The sequence below is a fragment of the Eucalyptus grandis genome, chromosome 7, assembly GCF_016545825.1.
Source record: "Eucalyptus grandis isolate ANBG69807.140 chromosome 7, ASM1654582v1, whole genome shotgun sequence".
In the NCBI taxonomy this organism is placed as follows: domain Eukaryota; kingdom Viridiplantae; phylum Streptophyta; class Magnoliopsida; order Myrtales; family Myrtaceae; genus Eucalyptus; species Eucalyptus grandis.
Window position 1 is genome coordinate 43,869,823 of NC_052618.1, and position 18,772 is coordinate 43,888,594.

At 38.3% G+C, this 18,772-nt stretch overlaps 1 protein-coding gene across 1 annotated transcript; it reads right to left on the reverse strand.

The window, feature by feature from the left end:
• Window positions 1-16,963: 16,963 nt before the first annotated feature.
• Window positions 16,964-18,551, reverse strand: LOC104440437 (receptor-like protein EIX1). The gene is made up of 2 exons (XM_039317841.1): window positions 17,163-18,551; window positions 16,964-16,999 (listed from the first exon to the last, which is right to left on the reverse strand). The coding sequence occupies exons 1-2, from the start codon at window positions 18,549-18,551 to the stop codon at window positions 16,964-16,966; spliced, it is 1,425 nt and encodes a 474-aa protein (XP_039173775.1).
• Between the last annotated feature and the right edge of the window lie 221 nt (window positions 18,552-18,772).

The window sequence follows — 18,772 nt, forward strand, 5'->3', positions numbered from 1 at the left end:
GGCCTCGCCGGATCAGGGCGAGATCGAGCTCGCCCGGCTCGGCGCGACGTTGGGCTCGCCTTGGCTAGGCGAGCTCGAGCTCGCCAGTCCGGCGAGCTCGACCTCACCCGGCGGCCGGCGAGGCTCGGCCTCACCGGCCACCGCCGGGAGTCGACTTGGCGGTGGCCCGGCGACGCCAAGCCTCGCCGGCCGGCCGGGCGAGGTCGGGCTCGCCGGATCTCGGGCGAGCTCGCCCGGCCAAGGCGAGGCCGAGCTTCGCCAAGGGCCGGTGATGCTCCGGTGAGTACGCCGCCCCCGACGGCTCGATCGCCCGGCGGTCACCGGCCACGGCCGAGCCGGCCACCGGCCAAAAGAAAAAGAAAGAAAAAAAGAAGAAAGAAATGTGTTTCTCAAATCATTTTTCGAAACGAGAAACAATTTTTTTTTTGTTTCTTTTTCTGTTTCGAGATGTGTTTCGGGAACAAAAAAACAATTTTGGAACAAAAACGCACCCAAACGCGTTTACCTTTTTTTTTGTTCCCGGGAACAGAAAAAAAGCAGAAAAGTTGTTTAAAAACAAAAAAAGAAGTGAAAACAAACACGCCCTTATTGAGCTGAGAAGCAAATTGATGAAGATTAGTCTAATCAACTCTTTCACTATTCCCCCCAAAAGAACTCTTTAATATTTCTCATTATTTCATATTTTTCTCCGACTTATTTAATATAATTATTAATACGTTTGAGTTTGCTATTTGTGTGAAGTTGGGAAGTAAATCATAATCATATTGCATGATCATATGAAACATGATGTGTGATAGCCTAACTTTTACTTTGAGATGCGAACTCTGAAGTGCCATAACTTGGCAGAAAATGACACTTAAGTGCCATAACTTAGGAAATGTATACTTAAGTGTTAAAATCGGAGTAAAATTGATCACTTTAGTGCCAATCAGGCCAAAATCCAGCTAAAACGCTACGTATTAATTTTCCGGTGAAGTAAGTGCAAAACGACATCATTTTGGTATTGACGTGGTAAAAATTTAATATAAATTTAATATAAAAATAAATTTATTTAAACATTTAAAAAATAAAAATAAAATTTTAAAATTTTAAATATTTAAAATATATATATTTAAAAAAGGGAGGCGGGCGAGGATCCCTCGGCCATCCACTGCCGTCGCCTCCCCACCGCTACCGGGAAGGGCCAGAACGGAGGGGGGGGGTCGGCCGGGGTCATCGAGCCACGATTAGGGGCCGGCGACCTTGACTAATTGGTGACGAGGGCTGCGAGCCCTCACCTAGATTCGATGGGGTCGACGGTCCTCGCCCAAATCTGGCGAGGGGGAAGGAGGATGAGGGGAGGCAGCTAGCGGCTAAAGGAGGAGGAAGGAGGAGGAGGGAGGCGGTCGGCGGCGAGGGCAGGGCCACCAAGCCACGGCCGAGGGCCGGCGACATGGGTACGTAGGCCGACCGGTGCTTGCCGCCGATCGGGCCGAGGCCGTCGGCCCTCGACCCGGGCTTGGTGGCCCCGACTAACCCTCCCCACCTTCCGGCAACGGCGGCGAGGCGACGGCTACCTTCCTCCTCCTCCTCCTCCTCCTCCGATTATATATATATATATTATGTTATTATTTTTTTTAAAATTTAATCTAATTACATTTTTATATTATATTAAAATTCAAAATTATGCCAAAACAACGTCGTTTTGACCAATTTAAGAGCTCTATTTTAGCCAACACCTGAAACGACGTTGTTTTGAAAGAATTAGAGCTGACTTAGCTCTTCAACGAGCCATCTCGCTGAGAAATATTAATATTTAATTGACATATGATTTCTAGTCGGCTTTGTCGAATGTGGCACTCAGGTGTCCCACTTTTCTTAAAATGTGGCACTTAAGTGTCACTTTTATAAGTTATGGCATTTAAGTGTCACTTTGTGCCAAGTTATGGCACTTGAAACGTTCTTTTGCCCTTTTACTTTGAATTGCTAAGTATGTCAAGCATTCATTTTGGAAGATTTGATTTTACTTATACTTACACATTCAATGAATACCTGTACATATAGATATCTAGATAGAACGAAAAGCTTAAACTTTCACATTGAAATTCAACTTTCTTATTCCAAATTTTGTGAGGCATTGCAACTAGGTCATTGCACCACATTAATTTGCAAACTCGTTTGGTCGCCCGTCATCGATCCTCTTGGCTTTCACCTCTTCGTGAGATAATGCTTTCTCACATGAATGCACCACATCCAATTTTTTTTTTTTTTTTTGCCGAACACCACATCCAATTTGATCTTCTTGTATTTGGACAATACGCTCAATTTGAGTTGAGACAATCAACCGCGTCGAGATCATCTACAGAAGCTGAACTTATATCCAAGGCAAACGCATATTGTGAAGCTCAATGACAAATTTATTCCAGCAATTGGGATTAACAAGTTTGCCCGCTCCAAAAATAAAAATAAAAATTGATAATCAGACAGTTCTGCATGTTACAACAAATCTGGTTTCCCATGAACGTAACAAACTCATAGAACTAGCTTGTCATCTTGTTAGAGAAAACGCACAACAAGGACTTATTAAGCCAAGCTAGGTGACTACTGTTAGAAAATCCAATTTATAAACTTAAGTGCCTAGGTGGAACATAGATAGAGAGTATATGAACTCCATTGTTAAGTGATGTGAGATATTTCAAATATCCCTTTCACATGTAAGGCGGATTAGGAATGGCACGTGAAATTTGACGAACAAAAGTAGATGTATAGATGAAAATGGTCAAATTTGACTTTGATATCGTATTAGAAAAAAAAACAACTCGAAAGTTTAAATTTATATGAAATTATATAAATAGCATATTGACCCTATTATCAACTGAAGTGACATTTCGACAATCAAGATTACAATCAACAGACATCTAAGCGAAGGCATTGGAAAATGAAATTTTATTAAAGTATTGCAAACAAATTGAGTCTGAAGGAATTCCGTACGCCTGTTTGAGGGGGAGTCTTAACTCCAAAAACTTGAATTTGGATATAAGTCAGAGCATTTGAGGCTCACATCGTTGGATTTTGTCTCTCATTAATCAATAAACTTGTCGTGAGAGGAATGAAAACTAAAAAAAAAATATCCTGCGAGGCTATAACAGTATCATTATTTAAGAATAATCCCTCCTTTCGTTATTAAATAGATATTTTCATTACATATAATTTAAGGTGTGCATATAAAACATAACTACTTGGAGACCTGTGAAGCATCATCCTACAAGCCTTATAAACGAGTTAAGGTCAAATCTCGGCTTGTGAAGGTGGCCCAAACTCAGAATAGTTTGCACGCATGGTGGAATTTGACTCTTGCACTGGAAATCTTGCAATGCTTCAAGAAAGAAAGCATGAGGCGGTGGCCATAAAAAGCCAGGCACCATGAAGCCCTCAAGCATGCAAGTAATTGCATGGATAAGCATGAAGAAATAAAACACTACTTAATCGCATGGATATGCATGAAAAAACAAATGAATTCATGAACTTGATCTGAAATTGTACAAGACCAAAAAAAAAAAAAAAAAAAAAAAAAGGAAAAGAATTGGTCAGTGAGAACAGTCGTTCTTGCCTAACAAACAACGACTACACCCTGGATTTCAATATAACATCTGTTAAAACGTTAGATAAATCAAAGATGGCGTCTTGACTTATTATGGAAAAAGCTTAAATATATATAATAAATAAATAAAATCCTAAAGGGCGGGTGTACTTGCATTCTTCAATCTGCTGCAAATTTGTGCAGATTTAGATGAAAAATTAGATGGAACATTGCATTATAATTTAAACATTATAAACTCACCCATTGTAGTAATTATAAGTACTCACAAGTAGAATTGTGCACACTCGATTCTCGCAATTCCAATCTAGATAACGCATCCTGGATTATCAATAGATCAACTCATGGGGTAGAAAGTTTAATGCGCATACCATAAGCCTAAAATCCAAGTTTTGTCAAGATTGTATGGAAAGGCCTACACAAAACTTTGATATAAAGATGGATCTCGCGCAACATCTATTTAGTCAAGGATGAATTGGTGTTACAGACTTTGTGTTGTTATACTTTGCTATTGAAAATGATTGGTTTCAAGTTTAAAAACTTTCTAAGGTGGTCATCGGGTTGAACGCTTGTAGCGGAGATCTTAGCCCCCACGTCTTCCGTTCGACAAAAGGCCTTGGGTGAAGAGTCCTCGTTTGGGCCCATCTTATTGTTTGACTGTCAAATTCCAACACCATCTAAGGAAAGAGTACCGCAATTTGATGAAACCGATCTTGCCAATCTGAAAATCCTAGGAAATCGAGATGGCAGATTGCGGCCAACGCCTCCTACACGACATGAACTGTCGCTTCATTAATTGCATTCTGATATGAGAGCCTTTTGTATATAAGGCCTATATTCTCGACCAGTCTGGGCCAGGTTTGATTGGCCCAGGCCTACAAGTTGGGTCCATGCATATCACTCTAACAATATGGAAATCGAAAATATCAATGTGGGCTTTTCTTATGATTTTGGAGACTCTGTAAAGTTAGGTGGTTAAGTTTTAAGTGCTTGATTTGGATGCAGTAGATCTTATATTCAGTATTTTAGCGTTCTTCATTATGAATGACGTTGGGACCCAAACTCGTTACCGTAACCCATGCTTGATACGCATGAACGAGATGTTTTATGTATGCCCTAGGGACTTACTTAATCTGAAATGTTCAAATACTCTATACATTGAGAATTGGTGTAGGATTCGTTGAAAAGTAGTGAATACTCAGGGTAAATTTAAATGAATAAATTATAAAACTCAATATTTTTACGATATGTGATTGATGTTTGAAAAATTCAAATATGTTTTAATTTATTAGGGATAATGACATCGCAAGGGTCTAAACTTTTCATCATTTATAATCCAGAACTTGATTTTTATTTTATTTAATTAAGTACCTCAGCTTTCAAAATTAGGCTGGATCTTAGGCAACCGGTAAATTGTGGTCAATCACGTCATTCACTTTTTCAGACTCAGCACATAGAAATTACTTTCACCCTTTGCTTTCATTCCTTTGTTTTTTATTTTGTTCTCAGTCCTTCCTCTGCTCGCCTGACTTGTGCCTCCGTCCATCGGCACCATCATCATCGTCGCCATGGCTATCCCATTAGTAGTAGTGCCTGGGGGTGTGTGGTTGGAGGCGGTGAGGCTAGATTCGTTCATATCGGCGGGACTGAGTATTACTGGCGGTGGTGAGGCTGAGTCAGGGAGTGGTAGGGTCGACTGACGGGGTTGGTGGTTTTTGGACTCGTAATGTTAGTGCGGTGTTGGAGAGCGGTAGCTACCATTATTCGAGATGGGGGTGGGGATATCTTGTTAATGAGTTTCCCTGTAACACTTGTTAAGAATACTTAATAAAAAAATGTTTTGCTGCCAAGGGCATTTTTTAGCAGAGAGAGATATGGATGCCAGTGTGTACGTTTGAAGATTTCCTAACAGCATTAATGTCCGTATCAACAGTTTTCATTTGTGTATTTAACAGAGACCTCACATTGAGTCACATTTAAAAAGTTTAGGTATTTCATTGGAAAATAAGTGACCTTTTAAATACTTATAGCGTGCACCTCTATTAAATATGCTCAACCATTGAAGACTCAAGTCATTATCTTAAAAGGAAACCCTAAAAGATTGGTGCGGTGACTAAATAATGGGCAGATGTCCTTAAAGGATATATTTCAATTTCTCACATCACCAAGTGCACCATACCTACATTGAAGCCCCTATTATTCGAAACTGACTTATGCATTACCTAGCTCGTGAGGTTAGCGGGCCCTTCGCCATCTGGATTTACCCAAAGCTTTGTCTTTGAGAAACAGAAGAAAACACGCTAGCCCTTATATCATATTTACCCAAAGTTGCTTCACCAACTTTTTTCTGCTAATGTTCTATCAATTTTTTTTTCCTTGCCTACGCCTCTTTTCTCCAAGGTGATTCCCTTAATCCATTTAGCTTTCCACTCAATATCGCACTTCATCTTTATTCGCAGCATTCAAGGCGTCAACCTAATTTCGTATTCAATGAACATAGCCAGGACGTGGTTCTTCATCTCAGCAAAGAAGAGGTTGCATCGACTCCTCCACAATTCGGATTCAATGAACCGTGTGTTTTACGATCCAGCTTCTTTTGATCGGTATCAAACTTTTGCTGTTAGAAATGTGCTGGAGGGATGGAAAATAGACTTCGATTTTTGCACGCGGGTATGGTGGGGTCTAGCCCCACCTAATCACTCCTTTAACCACAAAAGGAAATTCCTCATTAATAAACTAATCCTCCTGCTCCCACCTTTTCTATGTGGGACAAAGTAAAAGGCACTTATTTTGTTTTAACAAACAAAATTCCAACACATATTGCGTCAAAAGGTGGTTGCCTTTTTCCCTTGCGTTTTGTTTTTTGTTCCCCACTCCAATTTGTGCCCCAGATTGCGTTCAGTGTAAGGACGACCGACCGGAGCTCAAGCGACTTCCCCAGAAAGTAAAATCGTCATCCTCATTTTGTTTCCAACGCCCCTGAAAGCTATGGCGATACTCTTTTGAAGTGACACCCTGGGCTATGACAGCTCGTTAGCGACATTACCATAACAAATCTGAAAACGTTACGAGATTAGTACTTGAACGATGCTTGTGAGCTGTTGCAAATTTTGTTGGAAAAAAATTAGATTATATGAAAATAATAATAATTATTGAAAATACATTGAAAAAGATTAGATGATAAAAAAAATATTTGAGGTGTGCAAGCACTGTTCTTAAGAATAATTTAGCCCTTCGGAATAGAAAACTTGGTGTGTAAAGCTTCAATGGCTATTCTTCCAAGATACAGCACACCTTCTTCAATACTCCATATTGAATATTAGAAGGAATGGAATAACGTTGTATGTATAATCCAACAAAGAAAGGAAAGATATGTAACAAAATAAGAAAAGAGAAATAAAAATATTTTGGTTTTGATATATCGATATCACTTTCCAATAAAGTTCAAAGTAACAATTTATAGGTAAAAGAAAGAAAAAAACCGTTAAGAAATAGTTATAAATAAAATTTGGTATTTGAAGAAGAAAATTATCGTTGTATAGCCGTTATAAAATAATGATGAAGTTTCCGTAAAAATAAACGAAACATTATAAAGCCGACTATTAGAAAGTTGCAATATGGTTGTTACATGACCGCTAAATAACCGTTATAAAGCATTACGAAATGGCAGATAAAATCTGTTAGAAATTGATAACTGTAAAAAATGTTAAAAAAATTAATAGCTTTCAATGTTTCAAAACTGCTGAAATAGCTATTCTAAACTGCAGAAATATCAAACACAAATGAGATTGATGGCAATTTCAAGGTATCATTTGACAGATGTTACTATGTCGGGTGACAATTCCAAACTGGCATTGCTGGACAGCTCTAACGGTATTTCATTCGACCTGCCACATTTGTTTTAGTGCCATTTACCAAGTGATGGCTCAAACATGAAATCTCACAACCTGAACCAGAAAAATGTGAAATCGGTGGTTCTTTTACCCTGTAATATTGATTGTGAGCTCAGAGAGAATCATAAATGAAGCTTTGAACTAGATCCACATGTGGAATGAATCCTATCAATACATGTCAAAGACAAGTTGGTAAAGTCTTGGATGGAGATCTGTGGCAAGTTCTCGAGGTTTGGATATCCTTTTCGTGGCAAGACGTCAAAAGCACCATCTACTTCAAAGTCTTCATTTCAAGGTCCAATGACTAGAGATCGTTGTGATTGTCCTCCTCGTCGTCATCGTCAATTAATGGAGATTTCATTTCATAATTCTTATCTCAGGTCATTATCTGAAAATAAAATATCCCTTGCGATTGATTTGGTGATTGAATAAAGGAGGTGCTTAAAAGATACAGTTGGGTTCCTTACATCACCTTAGGCTTTGTTTATTTCATGATTAAAAGTTTTTCAGAAAAATATCTTTTTTATTTACGGCATTGGAATGCTTAGAAAAATGAGTTAACGGAAATTGTTTTCCCAATCAACCGAAAACACATGCTTAAATTCAAAAATTTGATCGGTGCATGTACTCTTACTTGAGACCCAAGTGGCCATGTGCAGGTCAGGGTCTATTGAGGCTAGACCCAAAATCCTAGTGCTCGTGTCTAGTTCTCCAATTGCCCATGCACTACTCATTAACACCCGAATAGTGTGTATTTAGGAAAATCAAATCAGATTTTCTTTTTGAAATGATGAAAAATATTTTCTGCTTTTTTAGATTTCAATCGAACACAAAAAAAGTCATTTTCCTAAAAAATGATTTTCTAAAAATATTTTTCAGAAGTGTAATAATTTTCGTGAAATAAATGGAACTTAACACTCTATTGATTGTTTTTCTTTCCCCCACAGATTTTTCCCGAGTAATTTTTTACACATAGTTTTCCCTAAATACCGGACCTCCCGTTCAATTTGGGGTAGATTAGAAAAAGTAGATTTTAGAAGCTTTATGACGACAACATCGCGCCTGTCCACATCCTGATAGAAGCTTTATGACGACAACATGGCGCCTGTCCACATCCTGATTTGACCTGTCTTTCCCTGCGTTAACTAAAGTTTATGAAATCTGCCGGCGATGTTGGATCGTGTGCGTACCGACCTAATTATAATATTCGGTTGCAGCATCCTTATCTGAGGTTTTTATTTTTTATTTTTTGGGAAGTCGCCTGATCTCGCTTGTCATGTAGCATTCCTTTTTTTCCAAAACGTTGCACTTTTTCATGTTTCTCGCTTTGTCACGGCTTATTTGTGGTTTTTAATGGGTATTAACCTGACCTCGCTTTGTCACGTAGTGTTTCTCTATTCCAAAACCTTAGCGCTTTTTTCCTGTTTCTCGCTTTGTCATGGCTTATTTATGGTTTTTTTTTTTTTTTTTTGTATTAGCCTGATCTCGCTTTGTCACGTAGTGTTTCTCTATTCCAAAACCTTAGCGCTTTTTCTTGTTTCTCGCTTTGTCATGGCTTATTTGTGGTTTTTTTTTTTTTTTTTGGGTATTAGCCTGATCTCGCTTTGTCACGTAGTGTTTCTCTATTCAAAACCTTAGCGCTTTTTTCCTGTTTCTTGCTTTGTCACGGCTTATTTGTGGTTTTTTTTTTATTTTATATTAGCCTGATCTCGCTTTGTCACGTAGTGTTTCTCTATTCAAAACCTTAGCGCTTTTTTTCCTGTTTCTCGCTTTGTCACGGCTTATTTGTGGTTTTTTTTATTATTTTATATTAGCCTGATCTCGCTTTGTCACGTAGTATTTCTCTATTCCAAAATCTTAACGCTTTTTTCGTGGTTCTCACTTTGTCACGGCTTATTTGTGGTTTTTTTTTGGGTATTAGCCTGATCTCGCTTTGTCACTTAGTGTTTCTCTATTCCAAAACCTTAGCACTTTTTCCTGTTTCTTGCTTCATCATGGCTTTGGCTATATATAGACCCATCCGTTGAATCACATTTTGATTTGTCTTCAGAAAAAAACTTAGCAGAGCAGAGGCCTAGAATACAGAAATCCTCTCCAGCAATCTCCAAGAAGGAGGATGGGCAACAACTCTCAAATTGCTATCCTTGTGCCCTTCTGCATCATGATGGTATTGGCCACTTTGAACGGCTTCACTCGGGAAGCGAGTGCTGCGGGAGAATGCGGGAGGACCCCGATCAGGTCGGCGTTCGCCAGCCTGAGTCCTTGCCTTGGGGCAGCTAGAGACCCCCAGGCCAAGGTCCCACCCGCCTGCTGCACCAAAGTCAGCATGCTCATTGGTACCGGTCCTCACTGCCTTTGCGCTGTCCTTCTCTCTCCTGCAGCGAAGGAGGCACGGATCATTCCGGCCGCAGCTATCTCAATTCCTAAGAGGTGCAACATTAGGAAGGCCGGAAGCGCATGCCGTAGTGAGTATAATCTTCTATAGATAATGGTCTACATTGTAGCTGCTTATGATGGAATGTCATTCAAAACTGGTAATGTTTTTGTCCCTTTTGTCCCCTCCATTTAGTGGCTGCGAAAAACGCAGTTCCCTCAGCAACAAAGGCGGAGATTTCGCCGTCCCCCTGAGGAAGGGTGGCTGCTTCCGGTACCTGCAGAAGAAGCAAGGAAGCAGGACGAAGATGGCGAAGCAAGGGTCGGTGGGGATGATGTATGCTTCGAGGACCGGCGGCAAGGGGGCGAGGTAGAGAGAGAGAGTGGGGGAGAGAGGAAGAGAGAGCAAGTGGGATCTGTGGGACCCACACATGGGTTGTTTTCATCTCTCGGTTCCCCTTCAATAACAGATGGTCCTTTCCTTTCTTTCTTTGGCTAAGAATTTGCTCATTTTACTTTGTTGAAAAATTAACATGTATCTAACTGTCTATCTAATTAATTAACTAAATAACTAGATGTCTATTTTTGTGAATAAAAGGATAAAAAATAGAGGGAAGGAAGGAAATAAATTGGATATTAAATTTATATGATTCAATTGTGTAATCTATATCTTCAAAGAAAGCGACATGAAAGTTATCCACATATAAAACAATATAATATGAATTACAATTACAATCGAACAATTCAAATACTTTTGGTGTATCTCAATCTTTCAACATTTAGTGATCATAACCCCTTAAAAAATAATCTCTCAATCTTAAAAAATAGTTACATAAATTTTTAAGACGACAATTAAATCAACTTCGCGGCTCGCCAACTTCTCCATTCTCACAGTAAGAGAACTGAACTCGAGACCCTGTCAGCCACCCAAAGAACTTCAGCGCACCCACGATGTCTTCTCTATCTCCCCTTTTTAATGCAAAATCAGGGAGTCTCAATCACTTGTGGGGCTCCTTCAATTAAACTCCATATAGGAGACAAACTCAAGCCCCCACGCCTTTATCTTTTTCCACTTCTCTTAGGCCAAAGATGAAAAGTCTTCTTTTTAAAATAAACTCAAAACTAAAATTAAAGAAATAAAAATAAAAAGGATGGCAGAACATAAAGGGCTGTGCAAGCCCTCACCGCCGTTTTGCCACCATCACCAAAGGGTTGGCGATAGTAGGGGGAGGGTCAGCTAATGTTGCCGAGCCCTGACCAAGGGCCGACAACCCTGACCAACTGACAGCAAGGCCCTACAAGCCCTCGCCCAAATCTATGGCCCCAATGGGTGGCGGCCTTTGGTTCGATCGGGCAAAGGCAAGGCCCAGCGACCTTTGTCGGATTTGAGGGAGGGCCGTGACCCTTGCCCCAAATTTGGGTGAGGGCTTGTAGGCCTTTGTCATCGGTCGGCCAAGGTCGCTGTCTCTTGGCTAGGGCTCGACAATGCGGCTAACCTTCCCCCCATTGTCATCATCCCTTCTTGGTGATGTTGGTGAGGCAACGGTGAGGCCTTGCATAGCCCTCATCGTTCTACCATCCTTCTTTCTTTCTTTTTCTTTTTCTTTTTTTAAATAATTTAGTTTTAAATTTAATTAAATTAATATCTATATTAAAATTTAAATCCGAGGCAAAACAACGTTGCTTTGGCTCTTATTTGCTGATTTAGCTCTCTGGTGAGCTACATAGGCAAATTATATTAACAAAAAATTGCCATGTTAGCCGGGGTCGCCGGACTTAGCACTCAGTCCCAATTTTTTTTTTTTTTTTTTTTTTAAAGTAGTACTTAAGTGTACTTTTTTTAACTTTTGGTTCTTAAGTGTCCATCTGTGTCAAGTTTTGGCACTTATGCTGTTTTTTGCTAAGAAAATGGATGGAAGACATGTAACTTGTGATGACAAACTCACAAGGAAAAGTCGTTGATATTGGTAATGTTGGCAAAAATGAAACTATATACTATATGTTTTGCTTGTTGAAGGTTTGAGGCATAATTTGCTTAGTATTAGCAATTATGTGATAAAATGATTTCCTTGATTTTTTAAGGGTTAACACCGTGAAAAATCTCAAACTAGTACACCTATAATAAATTTACCCAAAATTAATTTTTTGACTATGAAAACCTCGGGCCGGTACATCTATAACAAATTACCCGGATGAGCACAAAATACCTCAAACCAAAACACTTATAACAAATTTACCTGAAACTAATTTTTTTGATCACCAAATACTCCAAATCGATACATTTATGATAAATATATCATTTGTTAAATTGGATTTATACTACAGAAAATCACAAAACTAGTACAACTGTGATAAACATAGAGTAAAAGTCCAAATTGGTACACCAGTCAATTGTCATGTGCCATTCAACTTAATAATTTGATAGTAAAATTTAACGGAAACTAACATAAGATATTAGTTTGTGATAAATTTATCGAAGATGTAGCAATTTGGAGTTTTTCATGATCAAGAAATTAGCTACGGATAAATTTATCACATGTGTATCGTTTGAGATTTTTATAGTATTAACGCATTTTTAAATGCACTTGCTCTACTATTGATACTTGTGATGGTATTACTAAGTTTATTGGAAAAATACATAAAAAATTTTATGTGATTGAAATGGACTACTTGAGTTCGAATGATGGAACTTCTATTGTTGTTTCTAACGGAAGTGGTTCTTGGTTGTGACATAGACAGTTAAGTTTGTAACGTTTGGTTTAGTTCGTGGATCACCTAACTTGAATTTTGTTGAAGATTAAGTTTGTAACGCTTGTGTTAAAGGAAAGCAAACAAAATTGTCCTCTCAGTCAAATAACCATGCTAGCACTTTTAGACCTTTGGATTTGCTTCATATGGACTTGTTTGGTCCATCAAAATCCTTAAGTCTAGATGGTAAAAAATGTTGTCTTGTTATTGTCGATGATTTTTCTATATACACGAGTTTTCTTTCTTGCTGATAAAGCTGAAGCTTTTCATGAATTTGCCCATTAACAAAAAGGTTCAAAAGGAGAAAGATATCTCATTTAAATTCTATTCGAAGTGGCCAAGGCATTCTATTTGAAAACCAACTTTTGTAGCACAATTGCAAAGGCCATGGTCTTGATCACAAAATTTCGGCCCCTGAAACTCCTCAACAAAATAGAATTGTAGAAAGGAAAAACCACGCTCTTCAAGAAATTGCTCCAATAATACTTTGTGAAATTCTTTGCCAAATTGTTTTGATCCAAATCTGTAAACACCGCTGGTTATGTTTTGGATCGTGCTTTGCTTAGACCTGTTTTGGAGAGAACCCCTATGAACTTTTTACAGAAAAGAAATCTAACGTTGCTTATTTTCATGCTTTTACTTGTACCTGCTTAATTCTTAACAACGGGGAAGAGAAGAACTTTATAAGCTTGATGCTAAGAGCGATGAAGATATGTTCCTTGGTTATTCTTTGCATAATACAGCATAATAAAGAACTTCAGTTATTGAGGAATATATTAATGTTATGTTCGAAGAATCTATTTCTATTTAACAAAAGCATTAGCGAGGATATAGATCTTTTGGAGCATGGTTTTATGAATTTCCCCATCTAAATCAAGAGATTTGCCTGAAGATCAAAGGTACGGGAAACACCATCCAAAAGATCTTATTATCGCAGATCCATCAAATGGGGTAACTACTAAAGAGTGTTTGTTAGTACATTGCTTTTATTTCAGAAATAGAACCTAAAAATGTTTGTGATGCCCTAGATGATGACGATGAGTGGATTATAGCTATGCAGGAAAGCAGCTTCAATTCGAGAGACAGAAGGTATGAAAATTGGTTCGTAGACCTATGAATCGTCTAGTTAGATCAAATGGGTCTTTAGGGAAAAAACTAGATGATCATGGCAATGTGATTAGAAACAAGGCTAGGCCAATTACTAAGGAATACTCTCAAGAGGATGGAATTTATTTTGATGAGAGAATTGACGCTATTCCCTTGTTGCTTGGTTTTGATAGATAAGAACTGTGTGTGTTGGCAAGCTCTGTGTTGATGGATCAAATTGCTTCCCTCACTTTCGATCACTTGTTGCTCCATGAGCTAATGTTGGATGCAAAACATGGGTTCTTGTGTTGTTACCTTATGCGACAGAATGTGTGCCTTTGATTGTCCCTTTCATCACAACATCCTTTTGGATTCTTGGTTGAACTGGATAGTTGGGCTTGTGTTCCATGAACATCAGCTTAATTGATTGTTTGGATGGACCACGAGTGCCTAGTTGTTCTCTTAGACGTGGAAATTCTTCATGGGTATGGGGTCATTGGTCATTCTTCCCAAATCGTTAAGTGTTGTTGTCGTTCTAAAAAAAATTACCAAATAGACGACGAAAGTGAATATTTGAATTATATTCAAGAGGAGAAATGGTATATTCAAGAAGAGGTTTATGCTGAACAACTTCCCGAGGTTGAGAATCCAAAATTTCCTAGTCATGTTTCCAACCTTGAAATGGTACTTTGATGATTTGAAACAAACACGGTGGGCTCGGTAGGACCATCTCATTTTTTTACATTAAAAATGTTTTAACTAAAGGAAGCTTGATACTACTGTCTTTGTCAAATATGGAGATAGAAATAAATTTTTGTTCTATTGGCGAGTTCATGTGTGCAGAATTTGCTAAAATTATGCAAGGTGAATTTGAAAGGAATGGCCTCGCTCGATCTTAGCATGCGTTGACGTCCCCGAGAGAGCGAGTCAGAACGAGCCTGGCACAGGTGGGTTCTTGTGTTAAATAAATAGGCTTTCTTTGTTTTTCACTTGGATGGCCCTTTTTGTTGAAAATTCCAAGTCAGTGTTCAAATGGGCTATGGACTTAAATGAGTTTTCCTTTTGGACCAAAGGGACTGAGTCTCTATTCGGGCATGAGTGGTATGGGCCGCCTGAGCTAAATTAGCTGGGTATCGCTTGAATGGGCCAAAATGTAAATTCACTTTGTCGACAAAAATTCAAATATCAACGGCTGCGCCTCAAGCTCCTTTTCAAAGGCAAAAAATACTAGGATTTTGTTGACAAGTATGAGAAAGGTAAATACAAATGGTTTTGACGTGGGGAAATGGTTTAGGGATATTTTCACTTCTATTCATTATATCTTTTGACACACTAGCAAACACCTTACTAATGGTTTAATTTTTCTTGTTTTTTTTTTTTTCTTTTCTTTTTTTTTTTTTTTTTAGATTTTTTCAAATGTTCTGATTGTGTGATTTTTTTAAATTCTTTTTGTTTCTTCTCTTCAACTATTTTTACTCTCTCTTTTTTTTTTTTTTCCTTTCTTTTTACAAAAGTATATGCTTGATGCATTGATGAAAATTCCAGTGTCAACGAAGTTACCGAATATTTATCATTAAATGTGTTTTGATAGTTATCAAGGTTTTTTATACGTTACCAGCACCAAACAGAGTTTCAAATATGGAATAGTAGGCTTTTATAATTTCACAATGTCAGCTCATTTCACATCAAACATATACATATTATTCTATAGTACACAAGCAAGAGATTTTTTATTTTTAATCATCAAATGGAAAGAAAGAGAGAAATGTTGGACAATAATGAGCAGAACTTCTTTATTACTTGAAGCTTCAATCGCAATCTTCCATCATGAAGAAGGGAACTATCAATTTCATAGCATTTGTAGTGGCACATGTCTCCAGAATTGGATTAATCAACTTTGTACTTTCGTAAAGGTGTCACCTGCGGCTCACGAATGGGAGGGCAAAATGTAGAAATAATTAGCAACATGTATCAAAAAAATAAATGAGTATGAGGAAAAGGAAATACAAATCATGAGAGACAACCTTTTAATTGCATAGTTGAAATTGAAAGGCTCTCTTGAACCAAAGCATGGTGATCATCCATGGGAGCGGAAATTTTTGAATAATCCTATCCACTGCTTGAAAGTAGGAGATCCTCCAAGATTGCTTGAAATTTAATATGCCACAAAATCCCAAGGATGCCACTACAAAACCTGATGCTAGTCCTGAGTAAAACCAAACAACAATGGAGTCACCTTCATTTGACTCATCTTGGCTTGTATTGTGACCATCTCGTCTATCAATATTATTATGGTCATCTCTTGGACAAGCTATCAAAAGAGGAGCTCCGCAAAGTCCGTTGTTGCCACAATAAACAGATATATCCTCCAGAGTGCTTAGTTGATTGCTTGATGGAATAGGACCAGATAAATTATTGAAGGAAAAATTCAAATGGCTTAGAAAGTTTAAATTGGATATGCTAGGAGGGATTTCACCCGATAGCTTGTTATTGGATAAATCCAATGATTCTAAATCTCTCAAGTTGCCAATATCTGAAGGGATTTTTCCGATTAGCTTATTTTTAGAGAGGTTCAAATTTTGAAGTCGAGTAAGCCTAGTCAACCCTTCCGGTATTTGTCCATCTAATGCATTGCTTGAAAGGTCAATGGAAAATAAATATAGGAGTGTCTTGGTGAATTCTAGGCTTCTTCCTTTTATATTAACCATAATAGAAACCCCCGACATGAATCCTCCATACGGGTAAAACGTGGAATTGGCCCACATTTGCAAGAAGTTGTTAAAACAATGAGGAATGCCTCCAGAAAGGTTGTTATGCGCTAGGCTTAAGTGCTGGAGGCTAGGAAGATGGCATAGCTTCGGGGGAATGTCCCCAGTGAAGTAATTTTTCTCAAGATTGATTATCCTAAATGATTTAGAGTGTTGTCCAAACTGAGGTATTCCACCAGTGAATTGATTGTCACTGAGATCGAGGATTTCTAAATCTAGCTTTAGTAAACATTTTGGAATCACTCCATTCAAGCCACTTTCATGGAGGCTTAGAAGTCCTAATCCCTCTAGATAGCATAGAGAGTTTGGAATTTGACCATTCAACTTGTTGTCTCCCAATAAAATCCAATGCAAATCTACTTGCGACTTCCTCCAACATCGCGGAAGTTTCCCAGATAGTAGGTTCTTAGAGAGATCAAGAAAAGACAAAAGATTTGACATGCATAATGAATTTGGAATGCCACCGCTAAGGTTATTTCCAGAAAGTGACATTAGCGTTAATAATGGCATCTTTTTCCCTATAATTCGGGAAATGTTTCCTTTGAGCATATTGCCTGAGAGATTCAACTCTTCAATGTCAGATAAGAGGTTAGATAACCAATAGGGAACTTCATCTGAGATGCTAGCATTTGACATGTCTAATGCCGAAAGGGTCCTTTGTGTTTGAAGCCAGTTTGGGAATTTTGGTCCCACTTTGCAACTTGACATAAAAATTACTTGAGTTTGGAAAGGAGGAACCCAAGATGCGCTAACATTTACAACAAGCTCATTCCACCAAAGGTACAAGAAGGTCAAGCCGGTGAGACTTGCAAAGTGAAGCTCACTAACAACTCCATCTAATTGATTATCACCAATGTCCATTACCTCTAGATTGGATAGTTGCCCAATACTTTCTGGAATGTTTCCGCTCAATTTGTTAGAAGAGAGCTGCAAACTTCTCAAAGACAATAGTTGGCCCACACTAGTGGGAATGGTACCTGAAATTGAGTTCCATGAAAGATCAAGGAATTCGAGATCTCTGAAATTCCCAAATTGATTGGGCAAGTGACCACTGAAATTGTTGTTGGAAACATCAATGATCTTCAAGTTACTTTGTCCACAAATCAAAGCATCGTTGTTGATGTCAGAAATCCTCCCACTAAATTTGTTATAACATAAGCTTAGTACTTGTAGATTGCAGAAAATGCTCAAATTTTTCAAAAGTTCACCTTCCAGCTTATTTCCAGAGACATCAGAGAATCTAAGCCACGGACTATTTTCAAGGATGATAGTTGGGAATATACCTTGGAGATCATTATTACTTAAATCAAGATGCTCGAGTTTGCTGAAGTTTTGAAACCAAGGAGGAATAGATGAATTCATGAAGTTGTAACTTAGATCAAGGAATCTAAGAGAAGTGAAATTGACATGCTCGGAGGTTGGAAGATCTTCCAAACCGCATCCACTCAATATTAAGAACTCCAAGGAGGAAAGCCTGTTGATAGGACTCAACCATTCTTTGGTATCTAGACCATATGTACCAGAGAGATCCAAGTACTTTAAGTTAGAAAATGTGGATAGCCATCGAGGATTCTCTATTTTTAAAGAGTTCACCGACCACCCACAACTAAGATCCAAGTACTGTAAATTGGAAAGGTTACTTAGCTGATGAGGAATATCTCCATAGAAACCTCCATTTGAGAGGTTGAGATACTCCAATTTTTTAAGAGAAGCTAAGGATTCTGGAATTTTTTGGGTTGAAAAATTGTTGAAGCTGAGGTCTAGATACTTCAAATGCTTCAGTTTATTTGGAGCAATATATATCTTACCTCCCAAACTGCACTTCTCTAAGCCATCACATGGATTACGAAGATTGAGCTTCAAGACATAACTAGTCTTCTCATTGCATGTGACTCCTTGCCACTTGCAACAATCCTCGCCAGTCCATGACCATAGGCGTCTGGAAGGATCAGTGAGATTATCCTTGAACTTGAGAAGAGCTTCCCTCTCAATGCCAATGCAACTTACATTTGTTGAGACCTTGGAATGACTGAGCTCGGAGGCCTGAATGACAAAGAGTGCACACAAAAGGAGGGGCATGAAGCTAATGTAGAAGTAGGACGCCATTGTCGTTAAAAATCAACCTCAGAACTTCTGTTTATATAATGCAGAAAAATACACATTCCTTAAGGAAGATACAATTTTCATTATTTTAGCTTTATGAACTTTGACCTTGATTCACAAAAAAAGAAAAAGAACAAAAAAAAAAAAAAAGAGGACATTAACATATCCTTAAATTTATTTTCTCTGATCGCTGGCCACCTAAAGCTACTCAAAATTTCAAGTCA

What these genes read in the sequence shown, in the direction of transcription:
- LOC104440437 (XM_039317841.1), bottom strand. Translation starts at nt 18,551, where the DNA reads ATGGCGTCCTACTTCTACATTAGCTTCATGCCCCTCCTTTTGTGTGCA. An exon ending in TTCCTCCTTTCCAAACTCAA is followed by an intron (nt 17,000 to 17,162) that starts GTAATTTTTATG and finishes TGAATCTCTCAG; the next exon opens with GCAATATGCTCAAAGGAAAC.